This window comes from Dasypus novemcinctus, chromosome 12, assembly GCF_030445035.2.
Source record: "Dasypus novemcinctus isolate mDasNov1 chromosome 12, mDasNov1.1.hap2, whole genome shotgun sequence".
NCBI lineage: Eukaryota > Metazoa > Chordata > Mammalia > Cingulata > Dasypodidae > Dasypus > Dasypus novemcinctus.
In genome coordinates this window covers 101,901,794-101,922,820 of record NC_080684.1, presented here as the reverse complement: position 1 = coordinate 101,922,820, position 21,027 = coordinate 101,901,794, and the positions used below count along the sequence as shown (strand labels likewise).

At 43.1% G+C, this 21,027-nt stretch overlaps 1 protein-coding gene across 3 annotated transcripts in view; it reads right to left on the bottom strand.

Annotated features, from left to right (window-relative positions):
* The window catches only part of CCDC134 (coiled-coil domain containing 134), a 32,865-nt gene that overhangs the window by 5,428 nt on the left and 6,410 nt on the right, over nucleotides 1-21,027 (bottom strand). Inside the window, exon 7 of one of the 3 annotated variants that reach the window (XM_071219070.1) lies at nucleotides 20,516-20,608. The exons of the other annotated variants lie outside the window; for them this stretch is intronic. Within the exon in view, the coding sequence (XP_071075171.1) occupies nucleotides 20,522-20,608 (87 nt within the window). The 3' untranslated portion in view covers nucleotides 20,516-20,521. The remainder of the gene's footprint in view (nucleotides 1-20,515; nucleotides 20,609-21,027) is intronic. 3 annotated transcript variants of the gene reach the window in all.

The following is a 21,027-nucleotide window of genomic DNA, read 5'->3' as shown; positions in this document are numbered from 1 at the left end:
GGGCACTGGAATCGATCTGCATGATTTTGCAATAATGGATACAGGCCAATATACACTTTTCAAAACCCATGAAACTATGGTGTAAAATGTAAACCGTAATGGCAACTATTGACCACGGTTAGTAGCAGTGCTTCAATACTTCTTTATCAATTGTAACAAAAGCACCACACTAACATAAGATGTTAATAGGCGAAAATATGAGAAGGGGAGTGGGTGGGGTACATGGGAATCCCCTATATTTTCAATGTAACTTTTCTGTAACCAAAATCTTGTTTAAAAATAAACTTAAAAAAAAAAAAAAGGAAACCTGATGGCTCCTGGCCTGTTTAGACCCTCCATGACTGTCCATGACTCAGGGTAGTCCCACAGGCTGGCATCTGCCTGGCCCACCTGCCCCCCACTCGCCCACCCTGCTCTTTCCAGCCATACACCCTTGGCTGCACCAGTTCCGGCTCAGCTGTCACTGCTCTGGGGATTTGCTGCCTCCCCACCAGAGGGATCCAAGGCTCGGGCATGCTCCCTCCTACTCTGTCCCTTCCTCATGCCACCTCTCCAGAACATTCCCCAGCTTGGTGTCTGTCACCCCCTCTAGGGTGGTATTGGGAGCTGCTCACTGCAAAGCCTGGCTCGTAGCTGGCACTCAATATATAGTTTCTAAATGAATGGATGAAAGAAACAGATATGGCTCAAGCAGTTGGGTGCCTGCCTACCACATGGGAGGTGCCAGATTTGATTCCTGGTGCCTCCTAAAGAAGATAAGCAAGACAGTGAGCTAACGCGATGAGTTGGCTGGCACGGCGAGCTGACACAACGAAAAGATACAACGAGGAAACACAATGAGACACGAAAGCGGGAGCAGAGGTGGCTCAAGCCATTGGGTGCCTCCCTTCCACATGGGAAGTCCCAGGTTCAGCTCCTGGTGCCTCCTAAAAAAAAGACGATGAACACACAATGAACAGACACAGAGAGCAGACAGCAAGTGCAAACAGTGATGGGGGGCAGGGAATAAATCTTTAAAAAATAAATGAATGGATGAATGCCGATGGAACGTGAAATTGGGAACTGCATCCCAAACCTAGGTAGCTATGTCGTAGATACGCCCATTTTGCTTCTTCATAGACTAGGCAAACTTGACCAATATTTGGTCAAAGTAAACATTAGAAACAAACTTAGAGCTCCACCTTGTGGAACAATCTACCCACCGTGCTAGACTGAGCTCTGGGAGATAGCATGAATTCACAGAGAAGTAGCCCGGAAAGGATGAGGTGCTCAAGTCACACAGCAAGTGGGAGGCCCGTTGGGATTAGTTTCCAGCTCTCCCACCTCCCTGCCCATGTTTCCCCCTGTCACTACAAGGGAATCCTGATCCTCCTACAAGGAGGTACTTGGAGACACCCCCACCCCTACCTCTAGCCCCACCCTGGCCACAGGGGACCCATCCTCTCTGGCACTAGCTGGGAATCTGGCCCCTCCAGCCCCAGCTGGCTCAGCCTGACCAGGGGAGCCTAAACCAGAAGAGACACATTGTCCATGGTATCTCCCCACTCACTTCCCTGCACAGGCCTGGCTGACACCTGCTCATCCTTCAAGTCAAGGCTTAGATATCTCCTCCAGGAAGCCTTCCCTGACCACTCCCCAACCACACCTGACCAACCTGCGTTAGGTTCCCATGCTGGCAGCCGGCAATGAGTGGTTACGAGAAGGCCACCATGTTTGACGCCTATACCCAGATCCCGGCTCCACCCCCAATAGCTGAGACCTAAGGCCTACGGCAGGACACTGTGCCTCAGTGGCTTTCATTGTTGTGCCAGGTATTCATTTACTGCCTCTCTGAGAAAATGCTTCTGGCTCTTTTGAAAAAATTTCCGCTGCCAACAGGCACGGTGTTAAGCTTTGTCAGAAGGAGGTGCTGAAGAGATGCTGCAGGGAAAAGGGTTTTCCTTTCTGGTTCTGGTGTGCTGACTTGCTCCTGCAGGGCTCCCAGTTAGGTACATCCCATTAGCAGCTTTCCCTGGCATCCCAGAGGGTGGGCTTCTGGCAAGTTCCAGAGGACGGGCTTTTAGCAAGTTCCGCCAGCACGGCACCACAGGACTTGTGTGCCCTCTCCCACAAGGTCTGGGTGGACCATAGCCCTGGGGTGGTGGCTACTCCTGAGCCTGCTACCCCTGTGTTCCTCAGAGCTCTCCTTACTTCTTTCTTCACATTAGACTTTATAATACAGATACATATTAAATATATATTCTTTTTAAAAAACAAATCAACTTTATTGATATATATTAATAAAGCGTAAATCCACCTAAAGTGTTCAATCAACGGTATTTGGTATAATCACATAGTTGTGCACTCATCACTTCAATCATTAGAGCATTTTAATAATTCCAATAAAAATAAAAAAATAAAAAACAAAAAAACCTCATCATTTCTAAATCTACCTATGCTTCCCTTGCCACACATAGCTGCTAATCTCTTTTTGTCTCTCTAGTTTATGTGTATTTATGTTTCATAAAAACAGTCTGGGGGAGCAGATGTGGCTCAAACATTTGAGTGCCTGCTTCCCACGTGGGAGGTCCCAGGTTTGGTTTCCCGTGCTTCTTAAAAACAAAAAAACAAACAAACAAACCAACCTCAGGGGAGGTGATGAGGCTGTGTTGTTGAGCACCTCAAAAAACAAACAAAACCCCACAAAAAAGTCTTACATATGCACTATTACCCATATTTGTATTTCATGTGAGGTTTCACTGTTATATAGTCCCATGGTTTTTTTTTATTTTTTTATTTTTTTTATAGGAGGTACTAGGGATTGAGCCTAGGACCTCAGACATGGGAAGCAGGCACTTAAACCACGGAGTTATACACGTTCCCCCATGCTACATTTTTTAGCTTTCCTTCTAGTAATTAAACAAGTCCTAAGACTTTCCCTCTGCTATTACAAACACTATGACATGCCTTCACCATTTCTATTCATTTCCAAAGATTTACAAACAACTCTTAACCAATTCCGCAGATTAACCCTCAGCTTTCCCTTCTCTACCCTCATTCTATTTTCTGGTGACCTATATTCTAATTATTAACTCCATGAGTTTATACAATATATTTAGTTCATAATAGTGCAATCATACAGTATTTGTCCTTTTGTGTCTGGCTTGCTTCACTCAAAATAATGGTCTCCAGGTTCACCCGTGTTGTCACTGGCTTCACGACTTCATTTCTTCTTACATCGTGTGTATACACACACCAGTTTATCCATTCTTCAGTTGATGGACACCTGGATTATTTCCATCTTTTGGCAATTGGGAATAATGCCACTATGAACATCTGTGTGCAGATGTCTATTTGAGTCACTGTTCTCAGTTCTTCTAGGTATATACCCACTAGTGGTATTGCCAGGTCATGTGGCAAATCTATATTCAACTGACAAACAGTGGTTTGTTTCTACAGTGGGTGTACATTCTACATTCCCACCAACTGTGAATAAGTGTGAATATGTGTGAAATGATATCTCATTGTAGCTTTGATTTGCATTTTCCTAATTGCTAGTGATGTTGAACATTTTTTCATGTGTTTTTTTGCCATTTGTATTTCTTCTTTGGACAATTGTCTACTTAGGTTTTTTACCCATTTTTAAATTGGGTAGTCTGTCTTTTTATTGTTGAGTTGTAGCATTTCTTTATATATCATGGATATTAAACCCTTAATGGATATGTGATTTCCAAATATTTTTTCCCATTGGGTCAGCTGCTCTTTTACCCTTTTGACAAAGTCCTGTGAGATGCAAATATGTTTAAGTTTAAGGAGGTCCCATTTATCTATTTTTTCTTTTGTTGTTCATGCTTTGGGTGTAAGGTTTAAGAAACTACCACCTACTATAAGATCTTAAAGATGGTTTCCTACATTTTCTACTAGGAGTTTTATGGTTGTCACTTCTATAAGTCCTTGATCCATTTTGACTTAATTTTTATATAAGGTGTGAGATGGGGTCCTCTTTCTTTCTTTTGGATATGGATATACAGTTCTCCCAGCACCATTTGTTGAAAAGACTGTTCTGGCCCAGCTGGGAGGGTTTGATAACCTTGTCAAAAATCACTTGACCATGGATATGACAGTTTATTTCTGAGTTCTCGATTTGGTTCCATAGGTCAATCTGTCTTCATGCCAGTACGATGCTGTTTTTTTTTTTTGTTTTGTTGTTTTAACCACTGTTAAATACTTTAAAGTAGGAAGTGAGAGTCCTCTAATTTCATTCTTCCTTTCTAATATGTTTCTGTCTATTTGGGGCTCTTAACTACCAAATAAATTTGATAATTGGCTTTTCAATTTCTGCAAAAAAAGGCTGTTGGGATTATTATTGGGATTATGTTGAATCTATAAATCAGTTTGGGTAGAATTGATATCTTTTTTTTTTTTTCCAAGATTTTTAAAAATTCATTTCTCTTCCATTCCCCACCAGCCCCCCAGTTGTCTGCTCTCTGTGCCCATTCACTATGTGTTATTCTGTGTCTGCTTGTGTCAGTGGCACCCAGAATCTGTGTCTCATTTTTGTTGCATCATCTTGCTGCATCAGCTCTCCGTGTGTGTGGCACAACTCCTGGGCAGGCTGAATGTTTTTCGCACTGGGCCGCTCTCCTTGTGAGGCACACCCCTTGCACATGGGGCTCCCCTACGTGGCACAGCACTCCTTGCGTGCATCAGCACTGCACGTCGGCCAGTTCCACACCGGTCAAGGAGGCCCTGGGTTTGAACCTTGGACCTCCCATGCGTTAGGCGGGCGCCCTATCTGTTGGGCCAAATCCACTTCCCTAGAATTGACATCTTAACAATATTTAGTCTTCTAGCCCATGAACACAGAATGTCCTTCCATTTATTTAAGTCTTCATTTCATTGAGCAATGTTTTGTAGTTTTCTGAATACAGGTCCTTTATGTCTTTGGTTAAGTTTATTCCTAAATACTTGATTCTTTTAGTCACTTTTATAAATGGATTTTTTTTTCTGTTTTCCTCCTTGGATTACTCATCAGTAGTGTATAGAAATGCTATACACTAATATTTCCATATTAATCTTGTATCCTGCCTTTGTTCAACTCGTCTATTAGTTCTAGCAGCTTTGTTGTAGATTTTTCAGGATTTTCTCAATCAAGGGTCATATCACCAGCAAATACTGAAACTTTCACTTCTTCCTTTTCTATTTGGGTGCATTTTATTTCTTTTTCTAGCCTAGTTGCTCCAACTAGAACTTCAAGCACAGTATTGAATAACAGAGATTATAGTTGGCTGCCTTGTCTTGTTTGTGCTCTCAGTGGGAAAGCTTTCAGTCTTTTACCATTGAGCACAATGCTAGATGCAGGTTTTTCATATATGCACTTTACCATATTGAGGAAGCTTCCCTCTGTTCCTATCTTTTGGGAGTGTTTTTATCAAGAAAGATGCTGTATTTTGCCAAACACTTTTTCTGCATCAATTGAGAGGATCACGTAATTTTTCTTCTTCAATTTATTAATGTGGTTTATTACACTAATCGATTTTCTTGCATTGAACCACCCTTGCATACCTGGGATAAAACCCATTTGATTGTGGTATATAATTCTTTTAATGTTCTGTTGGATTTGATTAACAAGTATTTTGTTGAGGACTTTTGCATCTATATTGATTAGAGATATTGGTCTGTAATTTTTTTTCATAATATCTTTATCTGTTTTGGTATTAGGGTGATGCTGGCTTCCCAGTATGGATTTGGTAGCATTCTTTCCCGCTGAACTTTTTTCAAGAGCTTGAGCAAGACTGGTATGAAATTGTCTTTGAATGACTGGCAGAATTCACCCGTGAAGCCATCTGGTCCTGGGTTTTTTATCTTTGGGAGGTTTTTGATGACTGTTTCACTTTCTTTACTTATAATTGGTTTTTGAGGTCTTTTATTTTTTCTAGGGTCAGTGTAGGTGGTTTGTGTGTTTCTAGGAATTTGTCCATCTTGGTTACATTGTCTAGTTTCTTGGCATACAGTTATTCATCGTATCCTCTTATGATTGTTCTCATTTCTGTAAGGTCAGTGGTAATGTATCCCCTCATTTCTGATTTTATTTGGATCTTCTTTTTTTTGTGAGTCTAGCTAAAGGTTTGTCGGTTTTGTTGATCTTCTCAAAGAATCGACTTCTAATTTTGCTGATTCTCGCTATTTTTTTTTTCATTCTCAATTTCATTTATTTTTACTTTTTTTATTATTTGCTATTTCTGATCTTTACTATTTCTTTCCTTTTGCTAGGTTTGGGATAAGTTTGCTCTTCTTTTTCCAGTTCCTCCAAGTGTGCAGTTAGATCTTCAATTTTAGTTTTAGATTTTTTGATTTAAGATACATTTCATTACTTTATTTCTCCCCCTTCCCCCATTGTTTGCACTTGCTGTCTGTTCTCTGTTCTTCATCTTTTTTTTTTTTTTAGGAACACAGGACCTCCCATGTGGGAGGGAAGCACCCAATCACTTGAGCCACCCCTACTCCCTGCTTGTTATGTCTCTCACTGTGTTTCCTGTGTGTCTTCCTTGCGTCATCTTGCTGTACCAGCCCGTCATGTTGGCTTGCTGTCTTGATCGTCTTCCTTAGGAGATACTAAAAAACGGAACCCAAGACCTCCCATGTGGCAGACATGCACCCAACTGCTTGAGCCACATCTGCTTCCTTCATTTATCTTTTTTTAATGTAAGCATTTAGGGCTATAAATTTCCCTCTCAGCATTGCCTTTGTGGTGTCCCATAGGTTTTTATTGAAATATATCACTAATACATAAACATATACAAACAATAAGTGTATATAGTTGTGAAATTATAAAACAAACATACACGGAAGAGGACTGGCTCAACGGATAAAGCGTCTGCTTACCACATGGGAGGTCCACGGTTCAAATGCAGGACCTCCTTGACCCATGTGGAGCTGGCCCACACGCAGTGCTGATGCACGCAAGGAGTGCCCTGCCACAGGGGTGTCCCCGGCTTAGGGGAGCCCCATGCGCAAGAAGTGCGCCCCGTAAGGAGAGCCGCCCAGCGCGAAAGAAAGTGCAGCCTGCCCAGGAGTGGCGCCGCACACATGGAGAGCTGATGCAGCAAGATGACACAACAAAAAGAGACACATATTTCCGGGCTGCTGACAAGATTGGAAGTGGACACGGAGGAACACGCAGCGAATGTACACAGAGGGCAGACAACTAGGGGGTGGGGGAGGGGAGAGAAATTAAAAAATAAATAAAACAAACATACATAACATCACACAGGGCTCTCATACCTCACCTCACCCTACCACCAATACCTTGCATTGCTGTGAAACATTTTTAAGTAATGATTAAAAAGCATCCTTAAGATATTACTACTAACTAAAGTATCTTATATTCGGTGTATTTCTCCCCCAACCCAGCCTACTATTATTATTGTTGTTATTACTACTACTACTATATCATTTATATATGAACATACATAAATATATAGTAAAAATTGTGAATTTACAAAGCTAACGTGCATAACAGCATACAGGGGTGTCATACATCAACCTAACACCAACAGCTTGCATTGTTGTGAGACATTTGTTATAAATTATGAAAAAATATTGTCAAAATCTTACTACTAACTATAGTCCTTGTCTTACATTTGGTGTATTTCCTCCCCCAACCAACCCGATTCTTATTTTTTAAATATATTTTTATGACAGAAGTTGTAAGCTTACAAAATAATCACGCACATGTGCAGAATTCCCATACAACACGCCTCTATCAACACACTACACCATGGTAGAACATTTGTTACAGATTACGAGATATCATCATCAGACTATTACCAGGTTCATAGCATACACTTGGCACACTTTTTCCATACTCTCCCATTTTCAACACAGTACATCTTTGGCATAGATACAGGAATATTACATTACTACTGTTAACCACAGTTCATAGGTCACTCCAGTTGTATTTTTCCCATGCTTCTCCATTCACACCTCCCTGTAATAGTGGTGTACATCTGCTCTAGCTCACACGGGACACTTGGATCTGTACTATCAACCACAATTCTCATACATCTCTGGGTTTACTGTGTTAGTCCTTAGATTATTCTGTAGCTTCCTTTCAACTGGCATTTGCATCCCTAGACTATCCTTTTCAGTCACATTTCCTTTTATAAACCAGCTGTTACTCACTATATGTTACCATCAACTCTATACATTTCCACACTTTTACAATAAAGTTAATTAAAACTTCTACATATAATAAACATCAGTAGTCCATCTCAGTCCTCCTCTAATCTCCTTTAAGAATCCACCACCTACTACTGGGTCTTGAAGATATTTTCCCACAATTTCTTCTAGAAGTTCTATGGTTCTTGCTTTTATATTTAGGTTTTTGATTCATTTTGAGTTAATTTTTGTATAAGATATGAGATAGGGGTCCTTCTTCCTTCTTTTGGCCTTGGATATTCAGTTCTCTCAGCACCATTTGTGGAATGGACTGTTCTGCCCGACCTGGGTGTTTATAACAGGATTGTAAAAAATCACCTGACCATACATGTGAGGGTCTGTTTCTGAATCATCAATTTGGTTCCATTGATCTGTGTGTCTGTCTTTATGCCAGTACCATGCTGTTTTTACCACTGTAGCTACGAAATATGATTTAAAGTTCAGAAATGAGAGTCTTCCAACTTTGCTTTTCCTTTTTAAGATGTTTCTGGCTATTCAGGAACACCTTACCTGTATTAGTCAGTCAAGGGGTGCTGATGCAAAATACCAGAAATTGGTTGGTTTTTTATTTTTTTATTTATTTCTACTCCCCCACCCCCACCCCCCGCAGCTGTCTGCTCTCTGTGTCCATTCGCTGTGTTCTTCTGTGACCACTTCCATCCTTATCAGCAGCCCTGGGAATCTGTGTTTCTTTTTGTTGCGTCATCTTGTTGTGTCAGCTCTCCATGTGTGCACCCCATTCTTGGGCAGGCTGCACTTTCTTTCACATTGGGCACCTCTCCTTATGGGGCACACTCCTTGCACATGGGGCTCCCCTACATGGGGGATACTCCTGCGTGGCACAGCGCTCCTTGGGCGCATCAGCACTGCGCATGGGCCAGCTCCACACGGGTCAAGGAGGCCTGGGGTTTGAACTGCGGACCTCCCATGTGGTAGGTGGATGCCCTATCCATTGGGCCAGGTCCACTTCCCTGGCTGGTTTTTATAAATGGTATTTATTTGGGGTAGGAGCTTACAGATCCCAGGCCATAAAGGATAAGTCACTTCCCTCACCAAAGTCTGCTTTCACATGTTGGAGCAAGTTGGCTGCCGATGTCTGCGAGGGTTTAGGCTTCCTGGGTTCCTCCCTTCCAGGATTTTGCTTCTCTCTGGGTTCAGAGTTCCTCTCTTCCTGGGGATTCCTTCTCTTTCCTCTGTGAGCTTACTTCCTGTGCTCCAGTTTAAGGCTTCAGCCTCAAACTCCAACATCAAAACTCGACCATTAAAAACCCTCAGCATCAAAAAGCTTCAAGTCTGTCCTTTGCCATGACTTTTATCCGAAGGGTGGGGACTCAATACCCTAATGATGTGGCCCAATTGAAGCCCTAATCATTACTTAATCATACCCAGGTACACACCAAATTACAAACATAATCCAATATCTATTTTTGGAATTCATAACTATATCAAACTGCTACTCTCCACCCTCTGAATTCCAAAAAGATAATACAATATTTGAAAAAAAACCTTAAATTGGTAACAACATAAGTACTAAATCACATCACAATCAATTTAAAGAAATACAGTTTGTCTTGGGGCAAAGTCTTGTCTGCTATAGATCTCTGAAACTTACAAAACAATTTATCTGTTTCTAATATACAAATGAACAAAGGATAAACATTTTCTTTACAATAAGGAGAAAGTGGGAGGGAAACATGAGTCACGGGCCCTCAGGGCATCCTCCATTTGATTTCAGTCTAAGAATCATTCTTCCTGCCCGCCCCCCCCCCCATGGATAATATCTTTATTACATTGTGTGCTGGGTTTCACTTGGAATCAGCTACCTCGATGTTCCAATACTGCTTTAACTGCCTCTTGGTGTCTCAGCTAAGAATGACTGTCTCAGTTCCACCTGGAAATCTACCAAAGGTGCTTGCTGCTGCTGAGATCAACTCTGGTACAACTCACACTCTTGGTTGCTTAGTGAGGCTGTCCTTCTACGTTTCACTTGGACTTCCACCTCTGGCACACGCTGTTCTGCAGTCCGACTCAGGGGTAAGCGATCCCTGGCCTGCTCCATCGTGCCGCTGCTGCCCGCTCCTCACGCAGGCATATTGGGCATCTCCAGCCGCAGCTCTGCTCTCTAAAAGTCATTCTTAAGATGATAGTTTCTTCTCCTTGGGGCCTTATGGGAACCCACCCTTTCCACAGGCTTGCCCAATGGCCATTTTCTTGGTTCCACCCTCACCAAGCATCTGGGTGTCAACCAAGCTCCAGATCTCTCCCTCCAAGAGTGTTGGGGTGATTGTCACACTTTACCCAATCTTCGGGTTAGAGTCTTAAACCCCTTCATAGAGTGATACGAAGACAACATTCCCCCTAACCTTTGGCATACAGGTTCTATCATCTCAGAGCAATGAGTTAACCACCTGGCCTTCCCTAACCTTTGGCACACAGGTTCAAACATCTCAGAGCAACAAGTTGACCACCTGGCCTTCCTGAACCTTTGGGGAACAGGTCTACTCCTCTCAGACCTGTGGAATGACGACCTTAACCGCCCTAATCCTTGGGGAATGTGCTCCACCCTCTCCATACCTGGGACAGCAAAACTCTCCCAGAACATCAGGCAGGAACATTTACCCTCTTCAACTGCTGGGGCAAACTCACCTTCTCTATACACGGGGGTGGGGTTGCTCTCTTGGCCCAAGGTGATATCTTAATTCCAGATCTCAGCTTCCATGGTTTTCCTTTTTTTTTTTTTAAAGATTTATTTATTTATTTATTTCTACCCCCACCCCCACCCCAGTTGTCTGTTCTCTGCGTTTATTTGCTGTGTGTTCTTCTTTGTCCATTTCTGTTGTTGTCAGGGGCACAGAAATCTGTTTCTTTTTGTTGCATCATCTTGTTGTGTCAGCTCTCCGTGTGTACAGTGCCATTCCTGGGCAGGCTGCACTTTCTTTCTCGCTGGGCGGCTCTCCTTATGGGGCGCACTCCTTGCGCGTGGGGCTCCCCTAAGCCGGGGACACCCGTGTGACAGGGCACTCCTTGCGCGCATCAGCACTGCGTGTGAACCAGCTGCACACGGGTCAAGGAGGCCCGGGGTTTGAACTGCGGACCTCCCATGTGGTAGACGGATGCCCTAACCACTGGGCCAAGCCCGTTTCCCTTTGGTTTTCCTCTCAAAGCTATTTCTCCTTCAGTCTCTCCTTTCCATGTTCTTTTAGTCCAAGATGACTAGCCGAGTGGTTTTATTCATACAGCTCTCTCAAAAACCTTGTTGGTTTAGCATCCAAGAAGTGGGAGTCCAAGTCATCAGACAGTAAGACTTTCCACAAGTCTTTCCAAGATAACTGCATCTTCAATCCTGATTTACAAGTTCCAAGTTTAGTTAAGTCCTCCAATGGGGCACTTTTATCTGGGAGCTTGATTTCCAAAGGCTTGTAATTTCCAGAACCAGTTTTTGTTTTCTTTGTGCCCAACAGTTCTGTCCTCACTATCTCTCTCTCATCTAGCATTTTGCTATAAACTGCAAGCAAAAGCCAAGCCACATTCTCCAGGTTTACTTCGGAAATTTCTTCAGCTAAATGCCCAGGCTCGCCATTTTCAAATTCTGGCTTTCATAAAACACCAGGAATTAATCTTTCTAAGTTCTCTGCAACTTTAAAACATGGATTGCCTTTCCTCCAGTTTCCAATAATAGTTTCATCATTTCATCATTTACTTCTAAGGCATCATAAAAAGTCTCTTTAGCATCCATATCAAAAGTCTCTTCAAAGCAATCTAGGCCTTTTCCATCAAACATCTTACAATTCCTCCAAAAAATACCCTTACCCATTTATAAAACCATTCCAGCATTTTGGTAATTGCAAAAGCACTTCCCCACTGCTTGGTACCAAATTCTGTATTAGTTAGCCAAAAGGAGTGCTGATGCAAAATACCAGAATTGGTTGGTTTTTATAAAGAGTATTTATTTGGGGTAAGAGCTTACATATACCAAGCTATAAAGCATAAGTTACTTCTCTCACCAAAGCCTGTTTTCACCTGTTGGAGCAAATGACTGCTGATGTCTGGGAGGGTTCAGGCTTCCTGAGTTCCTCCCTTCCAGGGTCAAACCCCCAGCATCAAAAAGCTTCAACTCTGTCCTTTGCCATGCCTTTTATCTGTGAGTCCCCACCCAGCAAAGGGTGGGGACTCAACACCCCAATGACATGGCCCAATCAAAGTCCTAATCATAACTTAATCATGCCCAGGTACAGACCAGATTACAAACATAATCCATATCTAATTTTGGAACATAGCTATGTCAAACTGCTACATTACCCTTCCAAATAAATTTGATAATTGTGTTTTCCATGTGTTTAAACGATACTGGTGGAATTTTTATCGGGACTGCATTGAATCTGTGTATCAATTTGAGTAGAAGTGACATCTTAATGATATTTAGTCTTCTAATCTGTGAGCATGGAATGTTCTTCTAATCATTGAGGTCTTTTAAAATTTCTTTTAACACTGGGTGTAGTTTTCTGAATACAAGTGCTTCACATTGTGTTTTTTTGTTTTTTTTAAAAAAGATTTTATTTTTATTTAATTCCCCTCCCCTCTCCCGGTTGTCTGTTTTCTGTGTCTTTTTGCTGCGTCTTGTTTCTTTGTCCGCTTCTGTTGTCGTCAACGGCACGGGAAGTGTGGGCGGCACCATTCCTCGGCAGGCTGCACTTTCCTTCGCGCTGGGCGGCTCTCCTTATGGGTGCACTCCTTGCACGTGGGGCACCCCTATGCGGGGGACACCTCTGTGTGGCACGGCACTCCTTGCGCGCATCAGCACTGCACATGGGCCAGCTCCATACGGGTCAAGGATGCCCGGGGCTTGAACCGCGGGCCTCCCATGTGGTAGACGGACGCCCTAACCCCTGGGCCAAAGTCCGTTTCCCCACATTGTTGATTATGTTTATTCTTGAATATTTGGGTTTTATCTGTCATATTTTATCTTCACCACTTTTGACAATTTTAGTTACTTCAACTGACATAATCTTCATTTCTAGACTCTCTTCCAAGCCTCTCCTGTCTTTTCTTTTCAGACTATAGCACACCCTTTAGTATTTCCTGCAAAGCTGGTCTCTTGGTTACAAACTCTCTCAGCTTCTGTTTATCTGTGAATATTCTAAACTCATTGTCATTTTTGAAAGACAATCTTGCAGGATATAAGATTCTTGGTGGAGAGTTTTTCTCTTGTAGTATCTTACCTATATCACACCACTGTCTTCTTGCCTTCATGGTTTCTGATGAGAAATTGGCACTTAATCTTATTGGGTATTCCTTGTATGTTACACATTGCTTTTCTCTTGCTGCTCTCAGAATGTCTTTGGCATTTGACATTATGATTAATGTGTCTCAGACTTGATCTATTTGTATTTATTCGGATGGGAGTACGTTTTGCTGCTTGGACATGGACATCTATGTCCTTCAATAGGATTGGGAAATTTTTTACCATTATTTCTTCAATATTCCTTCTGCCTCTTTTCCCTTCTTTTCTTCTTCTGGGACACCCATGTCACATATGTTTGCATGTCTCTTGCTGTCATTTAGTTCCCTGAGAACTTGTTCAACTTTTTCCATTCTTTTCTTAATCTGTTCTTTTATATGTTTGTTTTCAGAGGCATTTCTTCAAGCTCACCAATCTTTCTTCTGCCTTCTCAAATCTGGTATTATATGACTCCAGTACATTCTTTTTTTTTTTTTTTTAAATTATTTATTTTTTTTAAAAATTACATTATGAAAAATATGAGGTCCCATTCAACCCCACCGCCCCCGCCCCCCACTCCCCCCACAGCAACGCTCTCTCCCATCATCATGACACATCCATTGCACCTGATAAGTTCATCTCTGAGCATCACTGCACCCCATAGTCAATGGTCCACATCATAGCCCAGACTCTCTCACGTTCCATCCAGTGGGCCCTGGGGGGATCTATAATGTCCCGTAATTGTCCGTGAAGCACTATCCAGGACAACTCCACGTCCCGAAAATGCCTCCACATCTCATCTCTTCCTCCCGTTCCCCACACCCAGCAGCCACCATGGCTACCGTTCCCACACCCATTCCATATTTTCTCTGTGGACATTGGATTGGTTGTGTCCATTGCACATCTATGTCAAGTGAGGGCTTAGATTCCATATGGGTACTGGATGCACTCCTCCCGCTTCCAGTTGTAGACACTCAAGGCTCCATGTTGTGGTGGTTGACCTTCTTCAACTCCATGTTAGCTGAGTGGAGTAAGTCCAATAAATCAAAGTGTAGGAGCTGAAGTCTGTTGAGGCTCTGGGCCTGGGTGTCATATTATCAGTCCAGAGATTCAAATCCCCTACATATATCTTAAACCCAGCACCGACTACAATTCCAATAAAGTAGCATGCAAGTCTTGTGAAAAGAGATCCCCTCTGAGTCCAATTCCATCACGCAGAAACACCAGCTCCAAAGAAGGGCTATCTGTCATGGCAGTGAACCCCTTCTGCCATGACCATAGAACCCGTGGGTCTCTTTATCCCTCAAAAGAACCAATACCTGGGGTTGTATCTACCTTATCTGTCTCTTAGACTCTGTTCAGTTGTACATAGGGGTATTCCTTCTGACAACCTCCAGACTCTTTTTTAGAGACTCACAGCCTTATAATCTCATTTCTCCTTTCCATTTCCCCCTTACATTAGGTCAAACCGCTTCCCGAAGTCATGTCATTATATGTAGACAGGTATATTCTGCTGTTCCGCATTGAATCTTTAATTCAAGGTCATTTTCTAGTTGCTTCTTCAGCTGGTATGTGGTAGTGATCCCTCGGGGCCAGGGAGGCTCATCCCCGGGTGTCATGTCCCACGCTGGGGGGAATGCATCGCATCTACACGCTGAGTTTGGCTGTGAGAGTGGCCACATTTGAGTAACATGCAGGCTGTCAGGAGGAAACCCCCAGGCACAGTGCTACTCTAGGCCTTGTTCTTATTGCAGGTGTATAGGCTCAAAAGTGTAACCATTAGTATCACGAGCCCACTGTTGGGCCCTCCTTCCTTCCTGGTTCTTGCCGTTGCACCTGGAGGATTGCCGCTGCTCTCCCAGGGCCCACAACAGTGACCCCCCGGCCAGGAGTCCAGTACCCCCCCCAGCTGTTGTTTTTGTTTCCACTATGACTATATATAGACATTACCATATACCCTGGGCATATGCCCTGTATAACTCCCTGTCAACCATATATATCCTGTCAATAACATCCCATATCAGTATTCCTCCGCTGCCATTGTTGAACCACTCTGTGATCCAAAACTTCCCGTAAAGTGAATCCCAACATAATGTCAGCTTCAGAAGAGTCTTAGATCACCGAAATTCATATATACAATATAAAGTATTTCCCCAGATCCACCATAAAACCTTTTCCCTTGCACAGCAATAATCTTTTAACTTATTCATATCATATTTCCTGAAACTGATGTACAGATTCTAACACTATAGTTTTCAAACAAGGTGACATTTGTGCTTACTATGTGGTCCATATTTTAGGCTGTACAGTTTTCTAAATTTTTTAGTTATCCTATGTTTTGTCTTATGGTTTTCATTATTAGTCTGTCGTCCCCTATATGTTTTTGGTGTAATATTAGCTGTTTTATATTCATCCTCGTGTACTCTCACATAACTCCTCTTTTTCCCCCTTATTTACCTTTGTTCCATCCATTCCACATCCATTTCCAGTACATTCTTAATTTCATTTATTGTACATTTCATTTCCAAAAAGAGTTGCTATTTTTCTATGTATGCTTTCAAATTCTTCTTCGTGCTTATTCAATGTCTTCTTAATACCCTTAATTTCTGTAGCGATCTCACTGAATTTATTAAAGAGATTTGTTTGAACATCTATGACTAGTTGTCTCATCTCCTTTATGTCATCAGAAGGCTTATCTTGATCCTTTAACTGGGCCATATTTTTCCTGTTTCTTGATGTGGATTGTAATTTTTTGTTGGTGTCTTGGCATCTGGTTTACTAAATGTATTTATTCTGGGTGCAGTTTCTCTAATTTAGGACTCTCTTGCTGATTGTATTAGGAGCCAAGGATGTAGTTGGTGCTGCAAGTTTTGGAGGCCCAAGCTGCCCTCATTGCACCAGGGACTGATGAAGCTTCTCCCAATTTTCTCCTTTGCCCGAGGTAGGGACAGAGCCATAGCTGTAATAATCCAAGTCGTGCGAGCCTTGACTGTAGTTGCCCAGAGAAAATGATGAAGTTTCACACCCTTTTCTTCCCTCCATGGGGCAAGAATAGAGCTGCAGGTGTGGGCAGCAATCTATGCCACGCGCATCCAAAATGACACAGTTACCCAGGTAGATTTCTGACTATTCAGCCTGAGCCAGCCAAAATATTCCTGCAGTTACTCACAGAGGCTGGTGCAGGGCTCACCAGCTTCTTCCCTGCAAGATATGGGACTGAAGTCTAGGCTAGGGCTGCATTCTCTGCAGCTGGGCAGTTTCTTCCATTTTTTCCAAGGATGTTGCAGATGGTCTTCTGGTCCCCTGCTGCCTTCAAGCAGGTGCTTTACATAGCTCTGGGTGATTAGTAACTGCCCTGTAGCACGACCCGACTCTAGGAGCTCCATACTCTGTTGTCATCTTGCTGGTTGTTCTTGTCTCACAGGTTTTGATATATTGTATTTTCATTTTCATTCATCTCAAGACATTTACTGTATTCTCTTGCAAATTCTTCTTTGACCTACTTATTAGTTAAGAGTGTGTTGTTTAATCTGCATATATTCATGACTTTTCCCTTTTTCCATCCATTATTGATTCCCAGCTTCATTCTGTTACGATCAGAGGAAGTGCTTTGTATAATCTCAATCTTTTTAAATTTGAGACCTGTCTTGAGACCCAACATATGTTCTATCCTGCTGAAAGATCCTGAAAGATCCATGAGTTCTTGAAAAAAAGTATATCCTGCTGTTTTGGGGTATAATGCTCTATAGTCTAATTTATTTATCATATTATTCAAGTTCTCTTTCTTTATCCTTTATCCAGAATGTTCTTATCCAATACTGACAGTGGTGTATTAAAGTCTCCAACTATTATTGTAGAGATATCTACTTCTCCCTTCAGTTTTGCCAGTGTGTGCCTCTTATCTTGGGGCATGCAGGTTAGGTGCATAAATATTTACTATAGGGAAACGGACTTGGCCCAGTGGTTAGGGCGTCCGTCTACCACATGGGAGGTCCGCGGTTCAAACCCCGGGCCTCCTTGACCCGTGTGGAGCTGGCCCACGCGCAGTGCTGATGTGTGCAAGGAGTGCCGTGCCACGCAGGGGTGTCCCCCGCATAGGGGAGCCCCACACGCAAGGAGTGCACCTGTAAGGAGAGCCGCCCAGCGCTAAAGAAAGTGCACCCTGCCCAGGAATGGCGCCGCCCACACTTCCTGTGCCTCTGACGACAACAGAAGCGGACAAAGAAACAAGACGCAGCAAATAGACACAGAGAACAGACAACCGGGGGAGGGGAGGGAATTAAATAATCTTTAAAAAAAAAATTTACTATAGTTATTTCTTCTTGGTGAATTGCCCCTTTTATTAACATATAGTGACCTTTTTCATCCCTTTTAACAGTTTTTCATTTAAAATCTATTTTGTCTGGTATTAGCATTGCTACTCCAGCTCTTTTTTGGTTACTATCTGTATGAAATATCTTTTTCCAAACTATTACTTTCAACCTGGTTGTGTCCTTACATCTGAGGTGAGTCTCTTGAAGATAGCATATAGATGGTTCATATTTTTTTTTAAAAAGATATATTTATTTCTCTCCCCTTCCCCCCACCCCAGTTGTCTGTTCTCTGTGTCTATTTGCTGGGTCTTCTTTGTCCGCTTCTGTTGTTGTCAGCGGCACAGGAATCTGTGTTTCTTTTTTTGTTGTGACATCTTGTTGTGTCAGCTCTCTGTGAGTGCGACACCATTCTTGGGCAGGCTGCACTTTCTTTAGCACTGGGCGGCTCTCCTTACGGGGTGCACTCCTTGCGCGTGGGGCTCCCCTACACGGGGGACATCCCTGCATGGCATGGCACTCCTTGCACGCATCAGCACTGTGCATGGGCCAGCTCCACATGGGTCAAGGAGGCCTGGGGTTTGAACTGTGGACCTCCCATGTGGTAGATGGACGCCCTAACCACTGGGCCAAGTCCACTGCCATGGTTCATATATTTTTTAATCCATTCTATCAGTCTATGTCTTTTGATTGGGGAGTTCAAGTCATTAACATTCAATGTTATTACTATAAGGTATTACTTCATCTATTTTGTTCCTTGGCTTTCCGTTGTTCTATCTTACTGTTGTCTTTTTACCCTTTAATTTACCCTTCCTAATAACCTTCATTTCTACACTCTTCTCCAAGTCTCTTGCCCTCGTTTTTTCCTTTCAAGCTGCAGCACTCCCTTTAGTTTCTCTTATAATTTTCATTTTTTGGTAACATACTCTTTCAGTTTTGTTTGTCTATGAAGATTTTCAATTCTCCCTCATTTTTGAATGACAGCTTTGCTGGATACAGAATTCTTGGCCAACAGATTTTTCCTTTCAGTACTTTTACATCATACCATTTTCTTCTTGCCTCCATGGTTTCAGATGAGAGGTTGGCACTTAATCTTATTGTGGTTCCCTTGTATGTGATGCTTTGCTTTTCTCTTGCTGCTTTCAGAATCCTGTCTTTATCTCTGGTATTTGTCATTCTGAATAGTAGGTGCCTTGGAGAGATCTATTTGGATTTATCCTGTTTGCGGTGCGCTGTCCTTCTTGAATATTGATATTTATGTCTTTCATAAGGATTGGGAAGTTTTTGGTCATTATTTCCTCAAATATTCTTTCCGCCCCATTTCCATTCTCTTCTCCTTCTGGGACACTGATAATGCATGTGTTTGTGCATTTCACACTGTCAGTCAATTCCCTGAGACCCTAGAGACTGGCAGAACAATCCTAGGGTATTTATAAGTGGCAGCTACAGCTGACATCTGGCTTGCTGTTGGGTTTGCCATCCTCAACCACATAATAGGAAAATCGGAAAACACAGATGGACATGGTCAGACTGGAACTATTCTCCTGCACCTGAGGCCATGGAAGGCAGCTCCTAAAGGTGATCCTGTGCAGATGCATAGGCCAGCATGACCTTGTTTCAAGCTGACTGAAAGAAATTCACCTGTGTCTCCTGACAACTAAGCAGCCTTGGGTTATACCAGGTAGGGCGAATGAGGCTGCAGCAACTCAGTGACACTGCCCTTGTGGCCTATGCAAACATGGTAAAGGTGATCCAAATTGAGTCCTGGGATGGAGCAAGCTGGGTCCTTTGGGATTACATGTTTGCATGCGGAAAAGAGTGGGCCATGGAATGTTTCTCTGTTGGGAATGAGAGCTGCTTTCTGGCCCATTTATGGCCTCCTGTAATTAGTGGCAATGATACCAAAGGTCAGCAGGTTACTTTAACTCCTACCTGGATAGTAACTGGCCTTAGACTACAGCCTGGTTGTTTAAAATAAGACCTACTAGTCCCCTGGGGACTTATCCTCAGCTGGCTCAGCCCAAGACCCCAGGGCCATGGTTGAAGTCAGTACTTCAGACTGGCTTTATCCTGCTGGAGTCCTACTGATAGTACCTTTAATTAAATGCAATATGAGACAAACTGAACAGATTTAGTCCTTTATCATTAATCAGACTAAACAGCATTCTCATATGAAAATCTGATCTAAACTGAGACATAAAGGACTGAAGGAAGGACTGTTGGGGAAGGCAGCCAAGACAAGCCCTGAGCATCCCTGCATAGTCTTACTGGGGAAGGCAAAGCCCTGACAACTCTCTACCTGAGTTGTATTTGCAAAGAGTGACCTTGAAGGATAAGGTAACATCTCCTACAGACAAAAAGCAGGCTTAGGGAAGTGGATTTGGCTCAACAGATAGTGTCCACCTACCATATCAGAGGTCCAGGGTTCAAACCCAGGGCTTCCTGACCCATGTGATGAGCTGGCCCACACACAGTGCTGATGCCCTCAGGGAGTGCCGTGCCATGTAGGGGTGTTCCCTGCGTAGGGGAGCCCCACGTGCAAGGAGTGCGCCCCGTAAGGAGAGCCGCCCAGCGCAAAAAAAGTGTAGCCTGCCCAGGATTGGCGCCACACACACGGAGAGCTGACGCAGCAAGATGACACAACGAAAAGAGACACAGATTCCCAGTGTCACTGACAAGAATACAAATGGACACAGAAGAACACACAGCGAATGGACACAAAAAGCAGACAATTGGGGGTGGGCAGGGAAGGGGAGAAACATAAATTAAAAAAAAAAAGCAGACTTACTACTGCTCACTGTAGAAGTGGTGAATTTCCCAAGGTTAGCATTCTCACTGCAGATGCAGAAACCGCCTGGAACCCTGTGTAGCCTCCATCAGACTGGGGGGTGGGGGAACCAACACAACCATCCTGTCTGGCTACTGTTTTGGTTGTAAGAAAGTCTTATGTCTCTGACACGTTTACCAGCATCCATGAAACAGTAACAGGCTAGTTGTTAGCTTGCAAGTAGGGTAAATCATAGACCCCTCACTAATGCCCAAAGTAAGCTTGTGGTTTGATAAGTCTCATCCTCTAGCCACCCATGCAGCCTTTTCTTCCTGATCCTGCTGGCCCTGCCACCTGATTTCTTCCTCCACTCTACTATGTATGTTCCCTCTGTCATCTAAATTGCAGCCTCAAGTCCTCAGAGTCCATCTCAGCCCTATGCAGGAGAGTGCAACAGGAGCCAGGCTGGGTGCTCAGAGGCTCAAGGGCAGGGAAGAGTATGGCCTGACTCTCCTGGCTGCCCTCACATATTT